The sequence below is a fragment of the Panthera pardus genome, unplaced genomic scaffold, assembly GCF_024362965.1.
Source record: "Panthera pardus isolate Hobbes unplaced genomic scaffold, ASM2436296v1 HiC_scaffold_16, whole genome shotgun sequence".
Lineage (NCBI taxonomy): Eukaryota > Metazoa > Chordata > Mammalia > Carnivora > Felidae > Panthera > Panthera pardus.
In genome coordinates, this window is record NW_026526721.1 from 38355874 (window position 1) to 38383832 (window position 27959).

Below are 27959 nucleotides of genomic sequence, written 5' to 3' on the forward strand. Positions count from 1 at the left end.
TTGAACCAGCTCTGCATCCAGGTATAAATCCCACTTGGTTGTGGTGAATAATTTTTTTAATGTATTGTTGGATTCGGTTGGCTAATACTTGTTGAGGATTTTTGCATCCATGTTCATCAGGGAAATTGGTCTATAGTTCTCCTTTTTGGTGGGATCTCTGTCTGGTTTTGGAATCAAGGTAATGCTGGCTTCATAGAAAGAGTTTGGAAGATTTCCTTCCAAAATTCTATTTTTTGGAACAGTTTCAAGAGAATAGGTGGTAACTCTTCCTTAAATGTTGGGTAGAATTCCCCTGGAAAGCCATCTGGCCCTGGACTCTTGTTTTTTGGCAGATTTTTTACTAATTCGATTTCCTTACTGGTTATGGGTCTATTCAAATGTTATATTTCTTCCTGTTTCAGTTTAGGTAGTGTATATGTTTCTAGGAATTTGTCCATTTCTTCCAGATTACCCATTTTATTGGCATATAGTTGCTCATAATATTCTCTTATTATTGTTTTTATTTCTGTTGTATTGGTTGTGATCTCTCCTCTTTCATTCTTGATTTTATTTATTTGGGTCTTTTACTTTTTCTTCTTGATCAAACTGGCTAGTGGTTTATCAATTTTGTTAATTCTTCCAAAGAACCAACTTCTGGTTTCATTGATCTGCTCTACTGTTTTTGGGGTTTTTTGTTTTGTTTGTTTGTTTGTTTTTTGGTTTCAATAGCATTAGTTTGTCCTCTAATCTTTATTATTTCCTGTCTTCTGCTGGTTTTGGGTTTTATTTGTTGTTCTTTCTCCAGCTCCTTAAGGTGTAGGGTTAGGTGGTGTATCTGAGATCTTTCTTCTTTCTTTAGGAAGGCCTGGATTGCTATATAATTTCCTTTTATGACCACCTTTGCTGTGTCCCAGAGGTTTTGGGTTGTGGTGTTATCATTTTCATTGACTTCCATATACTTTTTAATTTCCTCTTTAGCTTCTTGGTTAGCCCATTCATTCTTTAGTGGATGTTCTTCAGTCTCCGATTATTTGTTGCCTTTCAAATTTTTTTCTTGTGGTTGATTTCAAGTTTCATAGCTTTGTTGTCTGAAAATATGGACGGTATGATCTCAATCTTTTTGTACTTACTTAGGGCTGATTTGTGTCCCAGTGTATGGTCTATTCTGGAGAACCTTCCATGTTCACTGGAGAAGAATGTGTATTCTGCTGCATTAGGATGATATGTTCTGAATATATCTGTTAAGTCCATCTGCTCCAGTGTGTCATTCATAGCCATTGTTTCCTTATTGAGTTTTTGATTAGATGATCTGTCCATTGCTGTGAGTGGGGTGTTGAAGTCTCCTACTATTATGGTATTACTGTCTATGAGTTTCTTGATGTTTGTGATTAATTGATTTATATATTTGAGTGCTTTCACATTTGGCACATAAATGTTTACAATTGTTAGTTCTTGATCTATAGACCCCTTGATTATGATACAGTGACCTTCTGCATCTCTTGATACAGTCTTTATTTTAAAGTCTAGATTGTCTCATATAAGTATGGCTACTTCAGCTTTCTGTTATTGACCATTAGCATGATAGATGGTACTCCATCCCCTTACTTTCAATCTGAAGGTGTCTTTAGGTCTAAAGTGCATCTCTTGTAAACAGCATATAGATGAATCTTGTTTTCCGATCCATTCTGTTACCCTATGTCTTTTGATTGGAGCATTGAGTCCATTGACATTTAGAGTAAGTACTGAAAAATATGAATTTATTAGAATTATGATGCTTGTAGAGTTGGAGATTCTGGTGGTGTTCTCTGGTCCTTTCTAAACTTTTGTTGCTTTTTGTATTTATTTATTTATATATACTTTTTCATCTTTTCTCCCCTCAGAGAGTCCCCATTAAAATTTCTTGCAGGGCTGGTTAGGTGGTCACAAAATCCTTTAATTTTTGTTTGTCTGGGAAACTTTTAATCTCTTCTTCTATTTTGAATGACAGCCTTGCTGGATAAAGAATTCTTGGCTGCATAGTTTTCTGATTCAGCACACTGAATATATCCTGCCCCTCCTTTCTGACCTGCCAACTTTCTGTGGATAGATCTGCTGCAAACCTGATCTGTCTTCCCTTGTATGTTAAGAACTTTTTTTCCCTTGCTGCTTTCATGATTCTCTCCTTGCCTGAGTATTTGGTGAATTTGACTATGATATGCCTTGTTGATGGTCGGTTTTTGTTGAATCTAATGGGGGTCCTCTGTGCTTCCTAGATTTTGATGTCTGTGTCTTTCCCCAGGTTAAGAAAGTTTTCTGCTATGATTTGCTCACATAACCCTTCTACCCCTATTTCTCTCTCTTCCTCTTCTGGGATAATTCCCTATGAGTCTGATGTTCCTTTTTAATAAGTCACTGATTTCTCTAATTCTTAAGTTGTGCTCTTTTGCCTTAATCTCCCTCTTTTTTACTGCTTAGTTTGTATATAAGTTTGTCCTCTATATCTCTGATTCTCTGTTCTGCCTCACCCATCCTTGCTGCCACTGCATCCATCCATGATTGCAGCTCAGTTATAGCATTTTTAATCTCATTCTGGCTATATTTTACTTCTTTCATCTCTGCACAAAGGGATTCTAATCGATTTTTGACTCCAGCTAGTATTCTTATTATCGTGATTCTAAATTCTGGTTCACATATCTTGCTTGTATCTGTTTTGGTTAAATCCCCGGCTGTTGTTTCCTTGTGCTCTTTCTTTTGGGGTGAATTCCTTCGTTTTGTCATTTTGAAGGGAGAAAAGGAATTAATGAGGTAGAAAAATTGAAATTAAAAATATTAAAATAAAAAAATATTAAAATTAAAGAAAAATTAAAATTAAAAATTAAAAACACACACGCACACACAAAAATCAAATAGATGATGCTAGATCCTAGGTGTGTTTTGGTCTGGGTGTTGAAAGTGGTTTGACAGATTGGGAAAAAAAGGGGGTGAGAAAAAAAAAAAAGGAAATCGTTTGAGAATTTGAAAAAATTAATACACTGAAGTAGACTAAAATGAGATGATGGGGTAAAATAGAATTTGAAAAAATATACACAAAAGTAAAGAATATAGTAGAAAAAAATAAAGAAAATGTTTTTAATAAAAATTAAAAATAAATATGAATTTTTTTCATTTTCTGTATTGAAGAAAAAAGAAAAGAAATGAAAAAGAAAAAAGATTTAAAGAAAAAAAATACTAAATCATTTGAAAATTTGAAAAAGTGAATACACTTAGTAGACAAATATAAAATGATGGAAGTAGAATAGAATTTGAAAAAATTTACATAAAAGCAAAAATATAGTAGTGAAAATTGAATAAGAATATTTTTAATAGAAATTGAAAGTAAAAATGAAGTTTTTCTCTTTCTGCATTCAAGAAAAAGAAAAGAAATGAAAATGAGAAAAAAAGAAAAAGAAAAAAAAGGAAATTGAAAATTTGAAAAGGTGAATACGCTAAGGTAGACTAAAATAAAATGATGGAAGTAAAGTAGAATTTGAAAAAATTTACACAAAATTAAAAAATTTAGTAATAAAAATTAAAGATATTTCTAATAAAAATTGAAAATAAATATGAATTTTTTCTCTTCTGTATCCAGGAAAAAGAAAAGAATTGTAAAAGAGGAAAAGAAAAAAGAAAAAAAATAAAGAAAATTGAATAGATGAACCTGCTAACAGATTGAAGTAGGACTGAAATTGCTTCCTTTTCCCCTAGAAGTCAGTCTATGTAGTGCTTTGTAGTTCATAAACTAAGCCAGCGGTGAGACTTGTGTTCTTCGACAGTGAGGTTGGCCCAGTTGGGCGGGGCTCAGTGTAACAGCTCCATTCGCCACTAGATGGCGCTGCTATCCTACTGGGGTGGATTGTTGTGGTGCTCATAGGTGCTTATGCGCATGCACGGGAGTGCTGAAAATGGCACCACCCATCTACCCAGTCTGTTCTCCCGGATCAGCAATCACGCACCCATCCTCTATCTTCAGCTCTCCTCCACTCCCCATGGTTTTTCACTCTCCATTACCAGGCCCCAGGCGGTACCTCTCTCCCAAGTTTTGACTCAGATGCAGCTGTTTTCCCTGCCCCCTTACTTCCGAAGGACTGTGTCTTTGACCCGTTCCACCCCTCTGTGGGAGGGTCTCACCAAGCAATGGATGAATGAACAATGGCTGAATATTGGCTGCACCCAGGAACACCTGCTGGACCCTGTTGTTGCCGGTGCCCTGAGACTGTGGCCAGGTGCCAGCCGTCCCAGAAAATGTTTGTGAGACAGTGTAGCAGCAGCGTTTCAGGGATTATGGAAAATCACAACACACATCTGGTGCCAGGCTTCACCCTTAAAGACCTTGCCCCAGCACTAGCAAATGTGGCCGCCTTCCGGGGTATGCTGGGACCAGGTGGCTTCAACAGTCTCTATCAAATGTCCTTCCAGCAGTGGAACTGCTTTTCCCTTTGTGGCCCGAGAACCTCCTGGACCCCACTCTGCTCCTGGGGATTTCCCCTTCCCACCAGAGCACCACCAGCTATCAATCTGTGGAGTTGCAACTTTGCGCTCCCTTTGTTTACAGTCTTAGTGGAATTTAAACCCTCTCCTTTCTCCTTTCTCCCTTTTTAGTTTAGTCCCTGTGGCTATTTCTAATTTTCTACTTTCTCTGCAGATGCAATGGGGAGGGGTGCTTTTCCCATATTCTCCCCCCTCCCCAGTCTCCGTCCTCTCTCCACTCACAAAAGCGGTTCCCTACCTTCTGTGGCTTCTTGCTCCCCAAGTTAAGCTCTCCAGACCACATACCTGCTGAATTCTGTGGCTCAGGTTGTACAGATTGTTGTGTTAATCCTCCAATCGGTTTTCTAGGTGTATAGGATGGTTTAGTGTTGGTCTGGCTGTATTTCCTGGATGCAAGACACACAAAAAGCTTCCATACTGTTCTGCCATCTTGGCTCCTCCTCCCATATTCTTTTCAAATGATATATGTGATAGGGTGAGGATCAGAGAAAAGATCTGGTACTATTAATTCTTAAACTGCTATTCTCTGGTATTTTGAACATACCGATAATTTTTAAAATATTTAAATATTTTTTTATCTGTCTACTTCACTGGACTGGGATTTATTTCCTGACCTAATCTTTTTTATTCAGAATCTGTCATGGTATCAAACACATGGCAAAAGTTCAAGGTTTTTATCTCGAGAATAAATGAATCACTTGTGCCAAAGTGGCCTGAGACTTTACCTTGATGATTTTTAAAGATGGTGACTCTTTTTTACTGCATGCCCTCTTGGAGTGGGCAAACTAGTTCTGAATATTCTTCTAAGGTACAGGAAACTAAATACAGAATTAAGTAAATATAACTGTAGAGTTAAATATAGAATTAGTCACTTGGGTGAAAGTGATCTAAGACTTTACCTCAATAATTTTCCCAGAAGATGACTCTACTCCTTTCTGATTGTTTTACTAGACTAAGTAATATACATAGTTCTTCGTGTTCTTCTGAGGTACTTAATATGTATTTGAATGTTCCTGAGCCATCAAGCAATGATGGAACAAGGTCCACTCTTCTTTTTTTGAAGGAGAATGACCCTTAGAACTCATTATGTGCTAGAAGAATTTGCATTGATATAAAAAAATCAAACATAAAAGGCAATTATACTGAATATGGAACATTTAAATTAGTAAAGAAAAATAAGATGAAACCCAAATTGAGATTAACAACCAAATTCTTCTCATAAAGCCTTTCACATTTGCCAATGGTGGGTCACAAATTGTTTTTTGTTAGTACTTATAGCTACTACAAAGAGAGAGATATCATCAGTTAATTATTACGTCCACAAAACTATATAAAATACATCTAACATTTCCTGGTACTGAGAGTCAAGCGAGAAAGAGAATTCCTCTCTGAGTCCACATTTTTCAGACAAATGTGTATGTGTTGAATGGAGTCAGCCATAGAGTATATATAACAAGATCCATATAGTATGTACTCATAGCACCTTTCAATGCAGGCCTATGGGATAACACTGAAGAGATGCCTGGGTGACTCAGTCAGTTAGGCATCCTACTCTTGGTTTCAGCTCTGGTCTTGATCTCACAGTTCATGAGTTTGAGCCCCATATCAGGCTTTACACTGATAACACAGAATCTGGGATTCTCTCTCACCCTTCTCTCTCTGCCCCTCCCCAGCTCACGAGTGTGCTCTTTCTCTCTCTCTCAAAATAAATAAGTAAACTTTAAAAAAATTAAAGTACATATCTAAGTTACTGAATGAGTTAGCCAGGCATAGTTACTTTAGGTCAATTAAAAAAAAATTATAGCTGAGTTGTTTATCTTCTAAACAATGATGTATTTAGTTTTAGGAAATTTGACCTATAGACTTCTTTTAAACTGTAATTATGCAACATATAGAGTTGTCCAAAGTGGCAACTTCAAATTTTTGACATAATGTTATTTTGTATAATGCTCGCATTTTCTCTTTCCTATGGCAAGAGGACATAACATTCAGCTTACTAGCAAATTGTCAAATCATTAAAGTACCATTAATATGGATTCATACTGATTCCCTGAAATTATCATCTGATCCACCATAAAACACTTTTACAAACCCAGACTCTGAAAATAATAGTAAAGTTCAAGTTCTCTATAAACATCAATATCTGAAGTTGCGACCCTGCAGCTTTGATCATAGCCAGAAAACTAAAGGTCCAAATAGATCAGGAGAAGTTACATAATATCCTACCTAATTCCTAAGAGATATCTCTAAATGATGAGACGTTATGGCACTTCCAGCACTGGGAACAGGTAGAAGCTGTGTCTAAATCTTGCCTTGTTCTCACTGTGGCTGTGGCATACTGGCCTTCCAGTGGATTAAGAGGAAACTGGCTCACATGAAGTTATGTCTGACTACCACAGGATGCAGAACAGGATTTCCCTTTATAAAAATGGGATGTTCTTTCTGGACCCATTTAAACGGGATCAAAATCACAAGAGTGCAGGAAGCAAATGCATCACAAAAATTCAGATTGCAGTACTCAGGGTGATTAGAACCACTGTGGAGACAAGGTAACTTTCCAAGGAACATCACTTCAGAGGACTTCCTTTTTAAAAATCCAGTCCAAAAGTGGCTGGAAACTATAGGTGGAGAAGCAGGTGACCTAACATTATGATCTGGAAAGATTGATATGAAAGTAGTTCCTGAGATCTGCTATTTTATGAGAAGTTTTGAATGTGAAAAAAACACCCAGATGGCCTTTCTTCTTTGAATAGCCTGATTCGGGGCTTTGAAATTTAATTTGTTAATTTGCTCACAATTACTTCTGCCTGTTTTTTTCCACCTTAGCTCTTGGTGAGATAAAAATCTAAAATCCCAAATATAAGCAGACTACTATTCTACATTCCAAGTCTCATAAAGGTACATACTATAAAAGGTGATAGAAAATCATTTACTTTGAGACTTCACCATGAAATATTCAGGAAAATAGGGCCACCTCGGTGGCTCAGTCAGTTAGGCCTCTGACTTCCTCTCAGGTCATGATCTCATGGCTTGTGAGCTGGAGCCCCGCATTGGGCTCTGTGCTGACAGCTCAGAGCCTGAAGCCTGCTTCAGATTCTGTCTCTGTTTCTCTCTGCCCCTCCCCTGCTCATGCTTGCTCGCTCTCTCTCTCTCTCAAAAATAAATAAACATTAAAAAAAATTAAAGAAGAGAAATGTTCAGGAAAATAACTTTTGGTGAGAAGCATACTTGAGGAATTTTCCTAGGCAGATTTATTTTTAACTTTTTTTATTATAACAAATTTCTAACATACAACAATAGCATAGTAAGACAGTTACCACCACCCACCCAAAGCAACTGCTGTTCTGATTATTCAAGAACAAGTGCTAAAAGTGCAGAAACTCCTTTGGAAAAAAAATAAGAGGGATTATTGCAAGGATTATGAATAAAAGTCATCCTACAAATACCTCTTTTTATTGCTTGCTCTCAACCTCTGCTGATAATCGTACCAATGCATTATATATGAAATGCATATTTTGAAAAATGTAAAATATGAAAAAAATGCATATTTTACAATTTCTTTTAACATTTATTTATTTTTGAGACAGAGAGAGACAGAGCATGAACGGGGGAGGGTCAGAGAGACAGGGAGACACAGAATCCGAAATAGGCTCCAGGCTCTGAGCCATCAGCACAGAGCCCGACGCGGGGCTCGAACTCACCGACCGCGAGATCATGACCTGAGCCGAAGTCAGATGCTCAACCGACTGAGCCACCCAGGCGCCCCAAGAAATGCATATTTTAAAAGATTAAAGGTAGAGGCGTCTGGGTGACTCAGTCTGTTGAGCATCCGACTCTTGATTTTGTTTCACGTCATGATCTCACAGTTCTTGAGCTCGAGCTGTGCATTGGGCTATGCATTGATAGCACAGAGCCTGCTCGGGGTTCTCTCTCATCCTCTCTCTCTGTCCTTCCCCTCCTCCTCTCTCTCTCTTTCTCTCTCTCTCTCTCTCTCTCTCTCTCTCAAAAATAAATAAATAAATAAATAAACCTAAAATATCTTTAAAAATTAAAATAGTAAAGGTAGAACTGAAGCTAAGGAAGAGAGGAAATTAAAATGTTAAAGATAGACTGAGAGGGAAAGAGAAGAGTGGATAGAGTTAAGTCCCAATATTTCCTCTTCATCTTTGGTTACATCTCTGGTATTGGTGTATCCACTTTACCCTTTCTCCTCAAAATATATCCTTGGGCCAGCAGTTGACTTTCAGGCTCCCTCCCGCAAAATATTGAATCAGAATCTGCATTTTACCAAGATCCTACGGTGATGTGTATGTCTATTCCATTTTGAAAAATACTGCTCTAGATCACAATGTAATGAAATGACATCCTGACATCCTGAAGGAGAAAAAATAGAAACTCTAAAACAAGACAGAACATGAAACAAGAATACATATGCAATCAGCAAACTGTGTAATAAAAAGAAAATTCCTATTGATTCTATAACTGTGAATGCATAAGTTATTTTATAAAGCTAGAAAACAAAAATAGGTATAAATTTTAAGTACTATTTCCTGCCTGTTTTGTGGAGGGGGTGGGGATTGAAGGAGAAAACCAGCATAAAACATAGACAAATAATATGATTGGCTTTTCTTGATGGTTTTTTTTTTCTTTTCATCTTATTGCTTTTAGAAGCCTATAAGCTGTCACATAAGCTAATATTAACAGCAACAAATTATACTTTTGTTTATTCTATTTGAATGATGCTCGTTAAAATTTTATGTTATATACAATTGCTATCAGATTTTATGTGTCCAATTAATATTACATTAAATGATACTTTTGTACAGAAATCGGCAAAAGGAAGCAGATGTGTGGGTTCTTAAAATACAGCTGTTATTAAAATTAAACAATTAGCAGCAATATCTTGGAATAATTTTTCATATATAACACAATTATAAAATGGTTTGTTAAGAGATCTAAATTTTGTTACACTGCCACTGCTTAGAGCTACAGACAAGAACACATTGGACATGAATTTATAGAAAGAATATAAAATATAAAAATGAGGCAACATTTTGAATAAATCTATAAGACATTGAAAACTAAAAGAGCATCATAGACATGTATATATATATTTAATATAACAAAGGACTATAATTGCATCTGTATTATCCTGACGTATTTTGACTAAAAGGAGATCATTCCATTTTTTACTGTACTATTTTTTTAACTGAGATTGAAACTAATTTTCAAATGTAAAAATCTCAGAAATCACTTTGGTTAGCACAAATGAGATATTTCATAAGACACATTTATGGAAAACCTTGTATCCTGTATGACTGATTAATAGTTATAAGATAGAATTGAGATTTTAATGTTCTTCTCCTACTTTTCAAATGTTACAAAAGTTTCTTACTTTCAGACCTGCCTAAATTACAGAAAAGAATTTTAATGGTAAAATCTTAGGTATTTTTTTTTCCTAATTTGTGAAGACAATGATAAACATATTTTCAAGAACAAGATACAGAACATTTACCTAATTTTATCCTGAAGTAATATTTATTTTATTTTAATTTTTTAAATCAAACAATTAAGTAAAATCAGACTTCTCTGGAAACAAGTAAAACTCAATGGACCATGCAAATATCTACCCACAAAATAACTCAAAGTCAGTATTAATTTCAAAGTCAAATCTTTGCATGGAGAAGGTGACTTATGTTACTTTGTTGTCATTAATATGTCTTTAAATGTTTTAAAAATAAATTAATACATGGTAAAATCAAATATTTTATGCACTTTATACAACCTAACTCTTTTTCTGAAAATATTGGTCATTTGAAATGAAAGAGTAAGAAAATGGAACAGCTCTTTCTCAACTCTATGTAAGATCTTATTATAATATCTTAACTTTAGCCTACAACATTTTGACTTCTAATCCATTAAAATCACCCTCTTCTTATCAACTACTTTAGACGTAAGAAAATTTAAATTAAATGAAAATATTATTAAACCTCTTTTCCATAGAGAACAAATACTGCCTGAATGCACCATTTAACGAATCTTAATCATGCACAATAAGTTTAAATATCAATAAATGAATTCACATCTTGAGAAAAGTATTCAAGATTTATTTCATTCATGCTGAAATAAATTCTTCAGCCAAGTGAAGAGCATTTATCTCAATGTAAATTTCACTGCAAATACATATTTTAAAATATTCAAAATATTCAGATGACTGTCCTCTTCCTTTTTTTACTCAAGTAACATTTCTTTGATTTATTTATTTATTTTTGTTTCAAGCTTTTATTTAAATTCCAGTTAGTTAACATATAGCATAATATTGGTTTCAGAAGTAGAGTTTAGTGATTCATCACTTACATATAACATCCAGTGCTTATCACAACTACCCTCCTTAATACCCATCACTCATTTAGTCCATCTCCCACCCACCTCCTTCTAGCAATCCTCAATTTGTGCTCTTTAGTTATGAGTCTGTTTTCTGGTATACCTGCCTGCCTCTCTCTCTCTCTTTCTTTCTCTCCCGCCCTATGTTACTTTGTTTTATTTCTTAAATTCCACATATGAGTGAAATCATTTGTTTTTCTTTCTTTCTTTCTTTCTTTTTTTCTTTCTTTCTTTCTTTCTTTCTTTCTTTCTTTCTTTCTTTCTTTCTTAGTTTATTCATTTTTGAGAGATAGAGAGAAAGAGTGGGAGGAGAGAAGAGGAAGAGAGAGAGGAAGACACAGAATCTGAAGCAGGCTTCAGGCTCTGAGCTGTCAGCACACAGCCCGACATGGAGCTTGAACCCACGGACCATGAGATCATGACCTGAGTTGAAGTGGGATACTTAACCAATTGAGCCACCCAGGTGCCTCTTTTCTTTTCTTTTTTTTTTTTCTTTTCTTTTCTTTTCCTTTTCTTTCTTTCCTTCTTTCTTTTTCTTTTCTTTTCTTTTCTTTCTTTTCTTTCTTTCTTTCTTTCTTTCTTTCTTTCTTTCTTTCTTTCTTCCTTTCTTTCTTTCCTTTTGAGAGAGAGAGAGAGAGCAAGAGGGGCAGGAGATAGAGAATCTTATGCAGCTTCCACACTCAGCACGGAGGCCGACATGCGACTCAATCCTATGACCCTGGGATCATAACCTGAGTTGAAATCAAGAGTCGGACTCAGAAACTTTTTATCTGGATGAAATCCCAATAGTTCACTTTTGCTTTTGTTTCTTTTGCCTCCAGAGTCATGTCTAGAATGAAGCTGCTGTGCCCAAGATCAAAGAGGTTGCTGCCTAGGTTCTCCTATAGGATTGCAATGGTTTCAGGTCTCACATCTAGGTTTTTCACTTACTTTTAATTTATTATTGTGTACGGTATAAGAAAGTGGTCCAGTTTCATTCTTTTGCATGTTGCTGTCCAGTTTTCCCAACACCACTTGTTGAAAAGAGTGTCTTTTTTCCACTGGATATTCTTTCCTGCATTGAAGATTAGTTGACCATATAGTTGTGGGTCTATTTCTGCATTCTCTATTCTGTTCCATTGATCTGTGTGCCTATTTTTGTGCCAGTACTGTACCATCTTGATCACTACAGCTTTGTAATATAACTCGAAGTCTGGAATTGTGATGCCTCCAGCTTTGCTTTTCTTTTTCAAGACCGCTTTGGCTATTTGGGGTCTTTTGTGGTTCCACACAGGTTTCAGAATTGTTTGTTCTAGCTCTGTTGGTGTTTTGATAGGGGTTGCATTAAACCTGTAGGTTACTTTGGTTGTATAGACATTTTAACACTACTTGTTCATTCAATCCATGAGTCTGGAATTTTTTTCCCTTTATTTGTGTCATCTTCAATTTCTTTCAAAAGTGTTCTATAGTTTTCAATGTACAGATCTTTTACTTCTTTGGCTATGTTTATTCCTAGGTATCTTATGGTTGATTGTAAATGGAATCAATTCCTTGATTTCTCTCTGCTGTTTCATTATTGGTGTATGGAAATGCAACATACTTCTGTACAATGATTTTGTATCCTGTGACTTCCCTGAATTCATGTATCAGTGCTAGCAATTTTTTGGTGGAGTCTTTCGGGTTTTCTACATAGAGTATCATGTCATCTGCAAATAGTGAAAGTTTAACTTCTTCCTTGGTTATTTGGATGCCTTTGACTTCTTTTGTTGTCTGATTGCAGAGTCTACTACTTCCAGTACTATGTTAAATAACAGTGGTGAGAGTGGACATCTCTGTCTTGTTCCTGACCGTAGAGGAACAGTTCTGTTTTTCCTCATTGAGGATGATATTATCTGTGGGTCTTTTGTATATGGCCTTTATGATGTTGAGGTATATTCCCTCTATCCCTACTTTGTTGAGGGTTTATATCAAGAATCAATGCTATACTTTGTCAAATGCTTTTTCTGCATCTATTGAGAGGATCATATGGTTCTTATCCTTTCTTTTGTTAATGTGGTATACCACATTGATTGATTTGTGAATATTGAACCACCATGCAGCCTAGAAATAAACCCCACTTGATTGTGTTGAATGATTCTTTTAATGAGTGGTTGGATTTGATTTGCTAGTACCTTGTTGAGAATTTTTGCATCCATGTCCTCTTTTATTATTTTTTTAAAATTTCATTTAGATCCAAGTTAGTTAGCATATAGTGTAATAATAGATACAGGATTAGAACCCAGAAATTCATCACTTGCATATAACACCCAGTGCTCATCGTAACGTGCCCTCCTTAAGGCATCGCACATCACCCATCACCCATGTAGTCCATCCCCCCATCCAACAACCCTCCAGCAACCCTCAGTTTGTTCTCTGTATTTAAGAGTCTCTTATGGTTTATCTCCCTCTCTGTTTTTATCTTAATTTTCTTTCTCATTCTCTTTGTTCACCTGTTTTGTTTCTTAAATTCTACATATGAGTGAGATGGAACCAGAATGTGTATTACTAAGCAAAATAAGGTCAGTCAGCAAAAGACAAATACCATATGATCTCTTACTTCCTTTAGTGAAGAAGACAACTTTTCATTGTTGGTGTTCTTTGGGAATTATGTTCATCTGACATTGGTTCATGTTGAAATTATAGCTCAAATACATTGTACTTTCTTTCAGGCATAACAGGATGTTGTGAATTTGCCCTTCCCAACTAGGGGTTCAGAGATTTAAGATTATCTTATGCAAAAGTCAAATATAAAGAAAGGTCATGAATATTATAAAATGGCCTGATTTCTCAAATGGAGTGTTAAAAAAAATCTTGCACTTTAGTTTAGAAACAACTGTATTCCACCCTTTAATTTTATCGATGTATGCACCTTTTAAAATTTATTTTTGAAGTAGTTGTACCCTTGCTCAAACTGAAATGGAATAAATGTTAAATTAATAAATATTTGCTTTTTAAAAATTGAAGAAGTTTGGAGACGTGGGGCCCCCAGTTGTGTCTCAAGTGAATGAAATCTGTTACATTTTGAAAGATGATGTCATAGAATTTTAAAATTTACATTTTACTTTCAGATGTAAAATATTTAAAAGAAGAGGATGCCAATCGCAAGACATTCACCGTCAGCAGCACACTGGATTTCCGAGTGGACCGGAGCGACGATGGTGTGGCTGTAATCTGCAGAGTAGACCACGAATCCCTCAATGCCACCCCTCAGGTGGCCATGCAGGTGCTAGAAATACACTGTAAGTAAATGCTGCTCCCTTCCCAATGATAGCAGAAGCAACTCTCTTCATCTACATTTAAAATCATTTCAAAATGTCCTCACATTACCACACAGGTGCAGCAAAATCTACAGCAAAATGAAGTATGACTACCCTCACTGGTATTAATCGCATTCAGAGGAAAGTAGTCCTTGCCAGAGTATCATTCTTGACAAGGAAGAGAAATAAAGAAAATATCCTAAGGTTAAAACTTCTAATTCTCTTCCACACAGTGACTTGATGTAAGCATATTTATGTGGGTGGGGTAGGAAGAGTAGTCATTTTGACAGAGTCAATGAGGGTTGGGAATCAGAGAGAGCCTGGATGGACCTAACTGTCTGAAAGTAATTTGGTGAATCATGAGCATGTCGTGCTATCTGTGCTTTTAACCAGAGACAATGTTTTACTTCTATAGGAGATAATCTACATTTTTATAAATAGAGGGGCATATCCATTATGGTCTCTTCAACAACATCATGAGTACTCACAAGTGATAGGAACAACACTAATTGGATGACTCCAATGGGCAGGGAGCAGTGCTGTTTTGTTGGCATTATTTCATCTCATGGCTCATGTTAGGACATCAGCATAAAAACCTGATGATGATTAATTACTCCCTTTAGTCACAATTGATGGATGAGGACACTGAAGATTATAGTGGTTGAGTAACTTGCCCAAGCTCACACAACTAGCAAATGGTAGACTTGTAATCATGACATTTTTAGTAGTTAGCATGGCATTTAGAATGTAACAGGTGATGTATAAATATTTATCTACATGAAGATGAATCAACTGAGATTATAGGAAAAAGTCAAAAAAAGTAGAGCCCAGAGGATTATATTTCTGAAGTGTATTACCTCGTGTTTTTTTTAAATATTGAAAAGTTTTTGTTTGCTTTTACTATCTGTGATAAAGTTATAGTTTGTGTTTAGAATTTGTGTGTGATATAAGATTACACTAAATCCTAAAATGTTAAATCTAAAAGCTAGTCTTTTAATAGACCTCATGGGATTTTGTTTTTACTTATTTATTCAACAAGAACTTATTGGGTCCCTACTATGAAACAGGCATTGTTTTGGGCACCGAGGTTACATAAGTGACCAAAAAGAATAACATTAACAAAACAAGGTAAGATTGTCTTCATGTGTCAGAATTACCACTGCCAGCAACAAACTCCAGTTCTCTTACAGCATCCATTCTAGGTGGGAATGACAGAAAAGCAAAATAAATAAAAACAACATATAGCATTCTATGTATTAAGTGCTGTGGGGAAAAAAATAGAGCAGAGGTGATAAGGAGTGCAATCTGAGAAATGGGAATGGATATATATATATATATATATATATATATACACACATATATACATATACATACATGCATATATACAATGTGTTTATATGTAAATATATATTATGTTATATTAATTTATATTATTATATATCATAAATATATATTTATATATAAATATATATGTTGTTTATATTATGCATATATTTAAATGGAAAAATATATATGTGTGTGTATATATATATATATATATATATATATAAAATACAGAGGGAAGAGCAAGTACAAAGGCCCTGAGGTAGGAGCATATGTGTTGTTTTTGTGTTTCTGGAAACAGCAAGGATACCAGTAAGATCAGGATAGAGTGGAAAACTAGAGAGTATTTATGAGAGATCAAGGAAGTACCAGGGGGACCAGGCTTTTTTTTTTTCACTTTTTAATAAAAAATGTCAACCTGATTATGATTTTTAATTATCACCCACTGTCTTAATTATTCCTAGTTTACTAGTAATGGAAATTATCATAACATTTTAAATACTTTCAATTACATTAAGGTATTTTCATTAATTTTTCTCCTGTTACTGAAACAGATTCCGCAGCAAGCATATTTTAGAGCCCAAACTGAGATTATCTTCAAATCTCAGCATTTATTTGCAGTGAGATGTTGGAACAATTACTGAAACTTCTTGAGCTTTGATTATAAATTAGGAAATTAGGTTCTTCAAGGATCAAGCTAGACAATATTTTTATGGCATTTAATGAGGTTTCTATAAATTCCAGTTGCCTTAGTTAGTTCAGGCTGCTGTAACAAATATACCCATAGACTGGGTGGTAATATAAGCAAAAGTTTATTTCTCAGTTTTGGAGGCTGGAAATCCAAGATCAAGGATCAGGTAAGGGGCCTTGTCGTGGTTCATAGATGTTTGTCTTCTCTCTGTGTCTGCACATGGCAGATGGAGCTAAGGAGCTCTCTGGATTTTTGTTGTTGTTGTTGTTGTTGTTGTTGTTGTTGTTGTTTTTGGTAAAGTCACTAAGCCCAGTCACAACCTTCCAGCCCCCCCCCCACCTCCTAATTGTCACATTGGGGATTAGGTTTCAACATATGAATATTGGAGGGACATAAACATTCAGCCTATAGTACCTTCCGTTTTCTAGTCTTATTTCATCAATATGTCTCTAAATATATGGAAGATTATGGGGCACCTGGGTGACTCGGTTAAGCATCTGACTTCGGCTCAGGTCATGATCTCACGGTCCGTGAGTTCAAGCCCGCGTCAGGCTCTGTGCTGACAGCTGGGAGCCTGGAGCCTGCTTCGGATTCTGTGTCTCCCTCTGTCTCTGACCTTTCCCCATTCATGCTCTGTCTCTCTCTGTCTCAAAACTAAATAAACGTTAAAAAAAAATTAAACTTGTGGAAGATTATATAATTTGCTATTTCGAGAGGACTCAGGTTATCAGCATCTTGATTTAAACTTTTTTTCATTTATATATAAACCAAAGTAAGAATTTAAAAATAATATTTGATTACTAATTTAAGTATAATTTTTGACATAAAATAAAAGAAAATAATAAAAATTAAGTCATAAAAATATGAAAGTTCATCAGTCCAAGATTAATCACTGAAACCCACCAATAGTGAAGCAAGATCAGATACACTTAGTTTGCTATGGCGAAAAAGGTCATACCAAACGAATCTCTGGGTGCTGGTAAAAAACAGTATGAATAGGCTTGTTAGAGGATTTGGGTTTGTCCTGAATATTCTAAAGAGGGCTCTGGATTGAATGCTGTCAAGATTGGGGACAAATTGTGGATGTATATGTTGATACCTTTTACCTGGAAAGCAGACATTAAAGCAGAACTAGATTTGCTGTTATAAAGATGCAGCAGTTAATTTTTTTCTGGTTGCTGAGTGTCCTGGTCTCTGTCTTATTTCAGACTTGAAATGGAATAGACTTGCCTTTGTCTTCTTATACCCCATAGTCACAGAGCAGCTCTAGCTGATTATTGTTTAGATTCTAGAAAATTGTTTATGTTTGTTGAGAATATTTCAGGCTAGCTGTCAGATGCCAGTTGTTAGCTGCCAAAGTCATTTTCACTTTTTTGGGAGTCTAAAATGGAGCTATTATATATATACTTCCCGGGCATTTTTTGCTGTTCACTGTATTTCAATGTGCATTATTAAGCGAACTTCATGGAGGAAGGCAATTGAATTCCCTCATTTTTTAGAACATTTTACATGAAAAATGTTACACTTGCTGTCCAATTAAAAATAGCAACTCATTTTATCATGGTTTAATATGTAAGTGGCTGAAGGCAGAGACCGTATCTATTTAAATTATATATTTTAGCATCTAGCACACCACCATTCAAGTATGTGAAGGTAATTAAAACTAACTGATGATAATGCTGAATGTTCCTTAGGGATGCAGAACATTCCCCAGAGATGAAACAAGGAGTGGAGAGCAGACAGGGGGCATTTAGCAATAGTTTGCATTTAAATTAGAGTACATTGAGCTAATTGGGTGTGGTCTTCATGGCTCTGCATAGGTATACATGTGCAATATGTGATGTAAGCAGGGGAAAATAGAAAGAATTGGAAAAGGAAGAAGGTGGTTAGCCTAGAATTTGTGGAACATAAATTTAGAATTTCCACATTGTTATACAATGGTCCTATCATGAATAACCACAAAGATTGGCTCAAATGGAGTCCCAGAGTAAAAGAGCTGCCACTGTTTCTGGGGTGAGTGACCAGAGTAAATGTATATCCTACAATAATGGAAAGCTGAGACTATGCATGAAATTAAAATCCTGTGAAAAGGCAGGTTTGATAAGAAATTAGAAAGGAGAGGAGAGCCTGGGTGGCTCCAGCTTCAGCTCTGGTCATGATCACATGGTTCACCAGTTTGAGTCCTACATCTGGCTCTGTGCTGACAGCTGAGCCTGGAGCCTGCTTCAGATTCTGTCTCCCTCTCTCTGCCCCTCCCCTGCTCATGCACTGTTTCTGTCTCTCTCTCAAAAAAAATAAACATTAAAAAATAATTTTAAAAATCGGGAGAGTTAAACACATAGTTGCAAGAGCAAAAAATAGATAATAGGAGGAATTGTATTCCTAGGGCTATGTTTTAATTCCATAACCCAGTGATTCGCAAGTTAGAAGGACTCGGCCTATAAAGTATGTCACAGCAACATTCATTTCTTTATAAAATATTAATCCTAAATTTTAATGCCACTATGAAGGAAGATAGTTTCTTTAAACATAAAATTTAAGAAACTGTAGACTTTCACTGTGAACCACAAACACCTGCAAATTTCACACAACAGATAACAGCGTACTTTGTACCTGAGCTGTGGAAAAGCGACTCTCTTTTTTTACAGATGGAAATTCTAATTCATATTTCTATTTTTATGCAGATCTTGGAAAACAATAACTTTTTATTTGTCTGATTTAATTTTTAGAAGAGCAGATTGTATAAGTCAGATTTTATTTAATTCTCAATAAGAATAATGTATCTTCACGAACAGAAAGAAATATGCACAAAACACAGAAAAGAAGAAAATAACTGAACATTCATTTTCTATACGTGACACTGACAAAATTTCATAAAAAGGCAGCTGTTATTGAAAAGGAGAAAAATAACAGACAGATTAGTAAAGTATTTCAGAATAGTGAATGCTCTGAGAAAGCATTTTAGTACTGTGGCATTGAACTGCCCATATGGATAAATAAGAACCCAAATTTTAAGTCTCTTGTGTGTATGTATATGCGTTAAGTGAAATATATATATATATATATATATATATATATATATAGGTGTGTATATATATATATGTATATATACATATATATATACATATATATATACATATGCACACACAACGTATTATAAATAATTCATCAAATTATGAAACATTATGCTATCATTAATATTTGTTTACTGGTTCCCATTTGGTAACAGTGCCATTCTTTACCTATAAGTAACTGTTTACACATGCACATTATAAACAAGTTTTAAAACAGTACATAGTTAAAATAGTTCACAGAAGAAAATCTATTGTGAGCCTAAACAAAATCAGTGTAAGCAACCATATAAAAACCCATATATGCTTAGTGTAAGCAACCAAAAAAAAAAAAGAAAAAGAACAGAAGGAAGGAAGGAGGAAAGGGAGGAAGAAAAGTAGGAGGGAAGGAGAGAGGAATGGAGGGAGTGAGAGAAGGAGGAAGGAGGAAGGAAGGCAGGAAGGAAGGAAGGAAGGAAGAAGGAAGGAAAGAAGGAAGGAGGGAAGGAAGGATAGATGGAGGCTGCAGTTTTAAAATTGTGTATTTAAGTGAGATCAGTTAGGGAGCACCTGGCTGACTCAGTTGGTAGAGCATGTGACTCTCAATCTTAGGGTCATGAGTTCAAGCCCCATATTGGGCATAGAATATACTTAAAATAATTTTTTTAAAAGAAATATATATATACATATATATATTCTAATGAGATGAGTTAGGTTAATGACTGAAAATAAATGCATTATATATCTTTAAATAACAGAAAAAGATCTGGATTTATTTGTTGCTATAATAGTATTTTTATAGGAACTAAATGGTCAATTTATAGGCCTGACCTTTAACTTCTTGAAGCTTTTAATTTCCATTCTAGTTAACATGCAAGTGAACTATTAATCAATTTTTCCCTTAAAATCTTGTTAAAAAACGTATTGCTTAAGAAATTCCTTTTTTTTTCTCTTTTAAACAGAATTACTTTACCCCTAGATGAACTAAATTCTTGACTGTACATTATTTGCTACTTTTCTGAACTGTCTAATGTACATGATCAGATCTCTCTTTAGCTCTACTTATTCTAATTTAAAAAATTAAGATTTGGAGGCACCTGGGTGGCTCAGGCAATTAAGATTCCTAAGCTTCTGACTGCAACTCAGGTCATGATGTCACGGTTTGTGGGTTTGAGCCCCACATCAGGCTCTCTTGCTGTCAGCACAGAGCCCACTTCTGATCCTCTGTCTCCCTCTCTCTCTTTGCCCCTTACACACTCGAGCTCTCTCTTTCAATCTTTCAAAAATAAATAAATAAATAAACAAACAAACAAACAAACAAACATTAAAAAAATTAAGATTCTGATTATAGAAGAAATTCAATACATATGGGTTTGGGAGGTTTTAACTATTTTGTTTATATCTCCACTGTAGATATACATGATATTGAAGAGACATATTTTCGGATGCATGCAGAGATTCTTCATTAAATGTAGTTTTTTTTTTCATGTTTACTTATTTTTGTGAGAGAGAGAGAGAGAGAGAGAGCAAGCATAAGCAGGGAGGGCCAGAGAGAGAGAGGGAGACACAGAATCTGAAGCAGGCTCCAGGCTCCGAGCTGTCAGCACAGAGCCCAGTGCAGGGCTGGAACCCACAAACTGCAAGATCATGACCTGACCCGAAGTCAGCCGCTTAACCAACTGAGCCACTCAGGCACCCCATTAAATGTAGTTTTTGATTGTCCTTTTTCACTTATAAAAAAATTAAGTTCTCACCTACTCAATCCTCTCTCACCCCTCTAGCCCACGTCAGTGTCTTGTTAATTGTCCTGTGTTAGTTCTATCAACTATCCTTCCACCACCTGCCTGTTTATTTCAGAAAGCACTGAATTAAATGTTTCAGGCTATCTAGGTTTATTAGACAGAAAGGTGAGTGCTACAAGAAGAATTTCAAAATAAAATTTCTCACTCAGTTGGTGTCTCATTTGTGAAATGCTGATTATTTAATTACCTTGTCTATCACAAATTATCTGTCCAGAGATACAGAATGTAAACAGAGTCAGTAAAGGTGAAATGAGAAGTTTCTGGAGGTTAAATTTTCAAAAATTAAAATAAATTGTTACTTGGATTAACAAAACACCACTTTTATGCCTGAGGATACTTTGGAAGGATTTTTAAGTTTCAAAATATTTCACAAAGTTCATGAAATGAATATATTTTAGAATCACAAAGTAATCTATCATGCTTAGCAAAAAGATACATTTTTCTGCATTAATAAAGAAAGGTAGCCTAATCTTCAACCTCTACTTGAGATCCCAATAGTTTTTTTTTTTTAATTTAATTGAAGTATAATTGACATACAATAGTTGATTAGTTTCAGGTGTACATTAGACTGATTCGATATTTTTATATATTACAAAATAATCACCAGAAGTTTAGATACCATCTATCACCATGCAAAGTCATTACAGTATTATTGACTATATTCCCATATTATATCCCTGGGACATTTTTATTTTATAACTGGGAGTTTGTATCTCTAAACCCCTTTTACCTATTTCACCCACCTCTCAGTTCTCCCCCCTGTTGGTAACCTACAGTTTTGGGGTTTTTTTTCCCCTCTCTCTATGGATCTGTTTCTGTTTTGTTAATTTGCTTGTTTTGTTTTTTAGATTCCACGTAAACTGAATGCATGTGGTATTTGTCTTTCTCTGTCTGACTTATTTTACTTAGCATAATACCTTGTAGGAGCATCCATGTTGTTGCAAATGGCGAGTTTTCATTCTTTTTATGTCTGAGTAATCTCTCTCTCTCTCACCATCTTTTTTCTCCATTCATCTATTAATACACACTTAAGCTGCTTCCATATCTTAACTATTGCAAATAATGCTGCAATGCACTTAAGGGTGTGCATCTCTCTCCAGATTGGTGTTTGTGTTTTCTTTAGATGGAATTGTTGGATCCTAGAGTTGTTCTTATTTTAATTTTTTTGAGGAAACTCCATTATATTTTCCATAGCGGCTGCTCCAATTTACTTTCCCACAACAGTGCATGAGGTTTCACTTTTCTCCACACTTGTTCTTTTGTGTCTTTTTGCTAATAGCCATTCTGAAAGGCATGAGGTGATTTGATTTGTATTCCCCTGATGATGAGTGATGTCAAGCATCTTTTCATGTACTCCTTGGACATCTATATATCTTCTTTGGAAAAATATATTAAAGCCTTCTGCTCATTCTTTAATGGGGTTACTTTATTTTCTTGATATTAAATTGTGTAAGTTCTTTACATATTTTTATAGTGATCCTTTATCAGATGTATGATTTGCAAATATCTTCTTCCATTCAGTAGCTTGCCTTTTCATTTTGTTGATGGTTTCCTTCAGTGTGAAAAGCTTTTCAGTTTGATGGAATCCCTTTTTTTCTTTATTTTAGCTTTTGTTGCCTTTGCCTGGGAAGAGTCATTCAAAAAAACACTGTAAAGACTAATATCAAAGAGTTTACTGACCATGCTTTCTTTTGGGAGTTTTACAGTTTAAGTCTTAAAATTGAAGTCTTTAAACCATCTTAAATTCATTTTCATATATGGTTGTCCAATAGATTTTTAACCTTTTTCAGGGAGGATGCATTCATATATTTCCCATAATGATACATTATTGACATGCATCATGAAATAATTATTTATTCTTTAATTGTAAAAGAATATTTTATTTAGTCCATGCATTATTGAATTATTATTTAATCAGCAAATATTTTAAGTGATCTGAGTGCATGGATTCAATGTTACTATAAAGTTTCTGTTATTAATAGAAGAAAATATTTTTGTGTTATTAAATCTAAGCCAAGAGAAGTGTATATGTTTGTGAGCACAGATTCCAAATTTTAACAAATATTAATTTCATATATTAAACTAATCCAATGTATTCTCAACTGGCCTTTCTTAATCAAGCTTATTATAATGTGTACATTTACAAATTTTTTAGAAGTTTTAACATTATTTTAAGCACACATTATTTTTTAGAAGTTTTAATTTTTTTAGAAGTTTTAAAATTATGTTAAGCTATTCAAAAATAGTTCCCAAATGATGGAATGTATAAATGGTACAGATGACAATGTATCTTTTGCAGTTAATTTTAAGTCAATTTAATTGAGAATAAAAACTGGATAAGAAAGTGAGACAGAAAAGATTTTGATAAGTAAAACCTAATACGGAGAAAACAAGCACAAGTTATTAATATCCAATTTTTTTAACTTCTTTTCTTAAATTTTTTTAAATGTTTATTTATTTTTGAGAGAGGGGGAGACAAAGTGTGAGCAGGGGAGGAGCAGAGAGAGGGAGACACAGAATGTGAAGCAGGCTCTGTGTGCCAGCACAGAGCCTGACATGGGGCTTGAACTCACACACAATGAGATCATGACCTAAACCAAAGTGAGATGCTTAACCAACTGAGCCACCCAGGCACCCCTCAATTTTTTTAACTTCTGATTTAGTAGCATTATGTTTTAGAAGTATATTATTAAAATATAGTTTAAGGCTGATTTTTCCAAAGTGACTACATATTTTCAATTAGTGTCCTATATTTTATTAGTGTCCTAATATTTTCAAATTGTTCTAGTTCTGTTTTCTGATTGAACTGTAATACATATACACATATATACACACATATATTTCTATGAGAAAAATATACGGTTAGAAAACTATAATCAATTGATTGATGTATTGAATTTTATTGGATTAGCCTTGAATATACTTAATATCATTACTATTTACCATCTGGGTCCAAAAGACTTTTTTTTAAGTAATAGGCTTTGTTTTTAGGAGCAGCTTTCGGTTTATAAAAAATTTGAACAAGAAGTACAAAGTTCCCATATATACCCTTATCCTACCCTCCCCCCTCACTTTTTCCCCTATTATTAACATGATACAGTATTGTGGTACATATATTAACAATTAATGAACAAATATTGATAGATTATTCTTTGAAAAAGTCCATAATTTACATAAACATTCACAATTTAAGTTGTATGATTCTATAAGGTTTTGACCAGTGTATAATGTCCTACAACCATGGTCACAATATCATACAAAATACATTCATTGCCCTAAAAGCCCCTGTGCTTCACCACTTGATTGCCCCTTCCCTTTCCTCAACCCCCTGCCAACCGTGTGATCTATTAGCTAGCTGTATAGGTTTGCCTTTTCTAGGATATCATATAGTTAGAGGTATATAGCATACAGTCTTCTCAGACTGTTTTATTTCATTCGGAAACATACATATAAGGTTGCGGCGTGTCTTTTTTGTGGCTTGAGAGCACATTTATTTTAATTGCTAAATAATATTTTATTGTCTGCATATACCAGGATTTGTTTATCCATTCACCTATTGAAAACAAATCTTAGTTACTTCCAAATTCTGGCAGTTATGGATAACGCTACTATAAATATCTGTGCACAGCTTTTTGTTTGAGCAGAAGTTTTCAACTTCCTTGAGTAAATGGCATTCAAATTTTAATTAGAACAAATTTTGGCAAAAGAAAATGAATTGATTACGAAAAGAAGAGGCAACGTATCTTAATGCTACTAAGACTAAAACATGAAATTTTAGAAAAATCTAAACATGTTTATCTTGTACTATAAATCGTATTGTTGGATTGTGTGGCAAGACCATATTTAGCTTTGTAATAAACTGCAAACTATCTTGCAAAATGGCTGCCTAATTTGCATTCCCACCACCAATGAATGAATGTCCCTGTTCCTCCATGTCCTCACTAGCATTTGGAATTGTCAGTGTTTTGGATTTAGGCCATTCTAAACAGTGGTGGTGTATCATTTTAATTTGCGATTCCATAATGTCTTATGACGCTGAGCATCTTTTCATATGCTATTTTCCATTTTCATATCTTCTTGGGTGAGGTGTCTATCTAGATTTTTGCCAGGTTTTTAATTGTGTTGTTTTTCTCATTTGAGCTTTAAGTGTTAGTTCTTTGCACATTTTGGATACCAGTCACTTATCACACATATCCTTTGCAAATAGTTTCCCCCATTGTCTTTTCATTTTTTTAAAATGTCTTTCTCCAGAGCAAACATATTTAATTTAAATGAAGTTCAGCTTATCATTTTTTTCTGTCTCATGGATTATGCTCCCTGTGTTGTATCTAAAAAGTTGTCATTAAGCCTGAGGTCATCTAGATGTCTCCGATTTTATCTTTTAGAAGTTTTATAGTTTTGCACATTACCTGTAGGTCTATGACCCATTTTGAGTTAATTTTTGTGAAAGATGTAAGGTCTGTATTTGAATTCATGTTTTTGCTTGTGAATGTCAGTTGTTCTGTAATTTGTTAAAAAGACTATCATTTCTTCATTGAATTGCCTTTGTTCCTTTGTTAAAGATCCGTTGACTATACATATGTGGGGTTCTCTCTGAGCTCTCTATTCTGTTCCTTGATCTATTTATTTTGCATTAATACCATACTGACTAGGTTACTGTCTTGAAGTAAGTAGTGTCAATCCTCAGACTTCTTTGATATCGTAATTTTGTCAATATTTATAAATTTATAATTAAGAAGTATTATAAATTTGATTATATTATAATTACCACAAATATAATCACCAATATATTAAACTTTATTATGCTAATCCTTGATATGTCAGGAAAGAATGTAATTACCATTTACCCTCTGGGCCTAAGAGCCGTATTGTTTTTAGATTTTTAGGCTGTAAGTTATTTTTTAACAATGTGAAAATGTAATAATAAAGGGATAATGAAAAACAACTTTGTTAGACTCTTTAATAATAATTTAAATACAGCAAACTTGAATTTCTTTTCCATATTTCCCTGTATTTGATGATATATATGCCCCAAATGGGCAACAACTGTCATGTATGGTCCTGGAACACATCATATTGTAAATACCGAGTCCAGATTTAAAATGTATGTCTACCTTGTCCTATTTAATCATTGTTTCTGGTTCTTTTTTTCCCTTGAGTTGTCAGAATGAAACACTTTTAAAAACTTTGGTGGTTCCTAATTTTGTCAAAGAGAGGAAAAATATCTTTGTTCTATAATTGCAAGCATTTTTATTTTTCAATTTATAAGCACCAGCTAAATTAAAAAGTAAAATGAATTTAAATTTTATTATTACCAAATGACTTCAGCATTTATCCGTTTATGAACTATATAAGTTCTAATGCACAGAAAGCATAAAAATGAAAAAACGTTGTCATATTTTCTTTTTAGCAAAATCTAGTTGCAAAATATTGTGTGATAAAGACCTTCCCTTTGTTTCCTTAGAAACAAATTGTTTACTTATTGATTTTTGAGTTTAATAAAATTCTTCTAGTATTTCATAAGTGAAGACTTCTGTTTCACCATCATTATATTCTTGAGTCCTACTGTTTTCTCTCTGCATTTATCATCTGATCTATCTAATAATTTTGAGATCTCTTTCTCTGTCAACTTTCTTCTCTTGCTATTCTGAGCAGGAAATGAAAGATTCAGAATTCTCAAATGATCATGAAAGCTAACAAAACAACCAACAAACAAGCAAACAAAACTAGAATGATGTTTTTTATTTCCAGACTTCTTTTCTGCTACCACGAAAAAAATACAAAATCTGACCAACCCTATACATGAATGGGGATCAGGCAACAGTGATGATTTACATCACTCTCGCATAATCCTTCCACACCAGCACTGTTTAATATAGTTTCATGTCATGATGGAAATGTTCTTATTGTCCCAAAATAGTAAGTAGTCAATAACTAGCTACATGTGGCTACTAAGCACTTGAAATGTAGATCTTGTGACTAATGAAGTGTGGCTTAAATTTTATTTAATTTTAATTAATTTACATTGAAATTTACATAGTCATATGCCACTACTTGTTACTATATTGGACACCATCACTCTAGATGATTTCATCATACTTCCATTTTCGTATTATGTCATTCCATTTAGTATACTTGGGGATAATTGATGAGTTATGGTCAAGTTAATGGTGAAGTAATTCATAAAATGCTAAAGTAGCAAGATTTTTCATACTATAGAAAATATAACACCCATATAATTTCATAATGTTATCTTAGATTTACAAAAGAGTCCAGTGTTTTCATATCGTAATTGAAAAGTAAATTTTGAAAAGTAGATTTTCTCTTTGTTTTTAGGAGGACCTCTATAAAAGGGTACAAATCATGAAATGCAGTCTCTAAAAATAGAACTGTTTCATATAGAAGCTCGACAACTAAACTTGGGGCCATTGAACTCTAATAATATGCTAAGGGTTAACCTTCCCTATCTTTTTAGGAGGAAAATTTTTATTTATATTATTAAGAACAAGGCTAGTGATTTTAGTAATTATTAGAGAGTTGCAAGAAGTTTTATTGTGCCCTCAAAATGCCTTTCGGTTTTCTTTGTGATGACTATGATTTTAGAATTTGCTATTTAATTTTTGGTTTAAGTGTAGAATGATCACATTGGAGCTCGTTAGTGAGTAGTGATCACAGTCCATCTGTTCTTTGAGGTGGTAGGTAAGATGTGCCATATAGGGATAGGCCATGCTTTTACAAAACTACAATGTTTGGTGTCCAAATACAGGTTAACAACCACGGCAGTGATATAGAAGCTTTTAAAGAAAATATATTTGGAAAACAGTGCGACCTTGAAAATCAATACTGCATTTTTAAAGGTTCTAGTTCTGAAGTCAGATAAGGCCAGTTTGGAATTCAAGTTTCCCTAAGTGACTTTATGCTAAACCTAATTTCCTCATTTGGAAAATGT

General features: G+C 34.4%; 1 protein-coding gene across 2 annotated transcripts in view; it reads left to right on the forward strand.

The window, feature by feature from the left end:
* CADM2 (cell adhesion molecule 2) overlaps positions 1 to 27959 on the forward strand; it is a 336787-nt gene that overhangs the window by 167090 nt on the left and 141738 nt on the right. For both annotated transcript variants that reach the window (XM_053903225.1, XM_053903226.1), the window contains exon 5: positions 13956 to 14126. In XM_053903225.1, coding sequence (XP_053759200.1) covers positions 13956 to 14126 — 171 coding nt within the window. The remainder of the gene's footprint in view (positions 1 to 13955; positions 14127 to 27959) is intronic.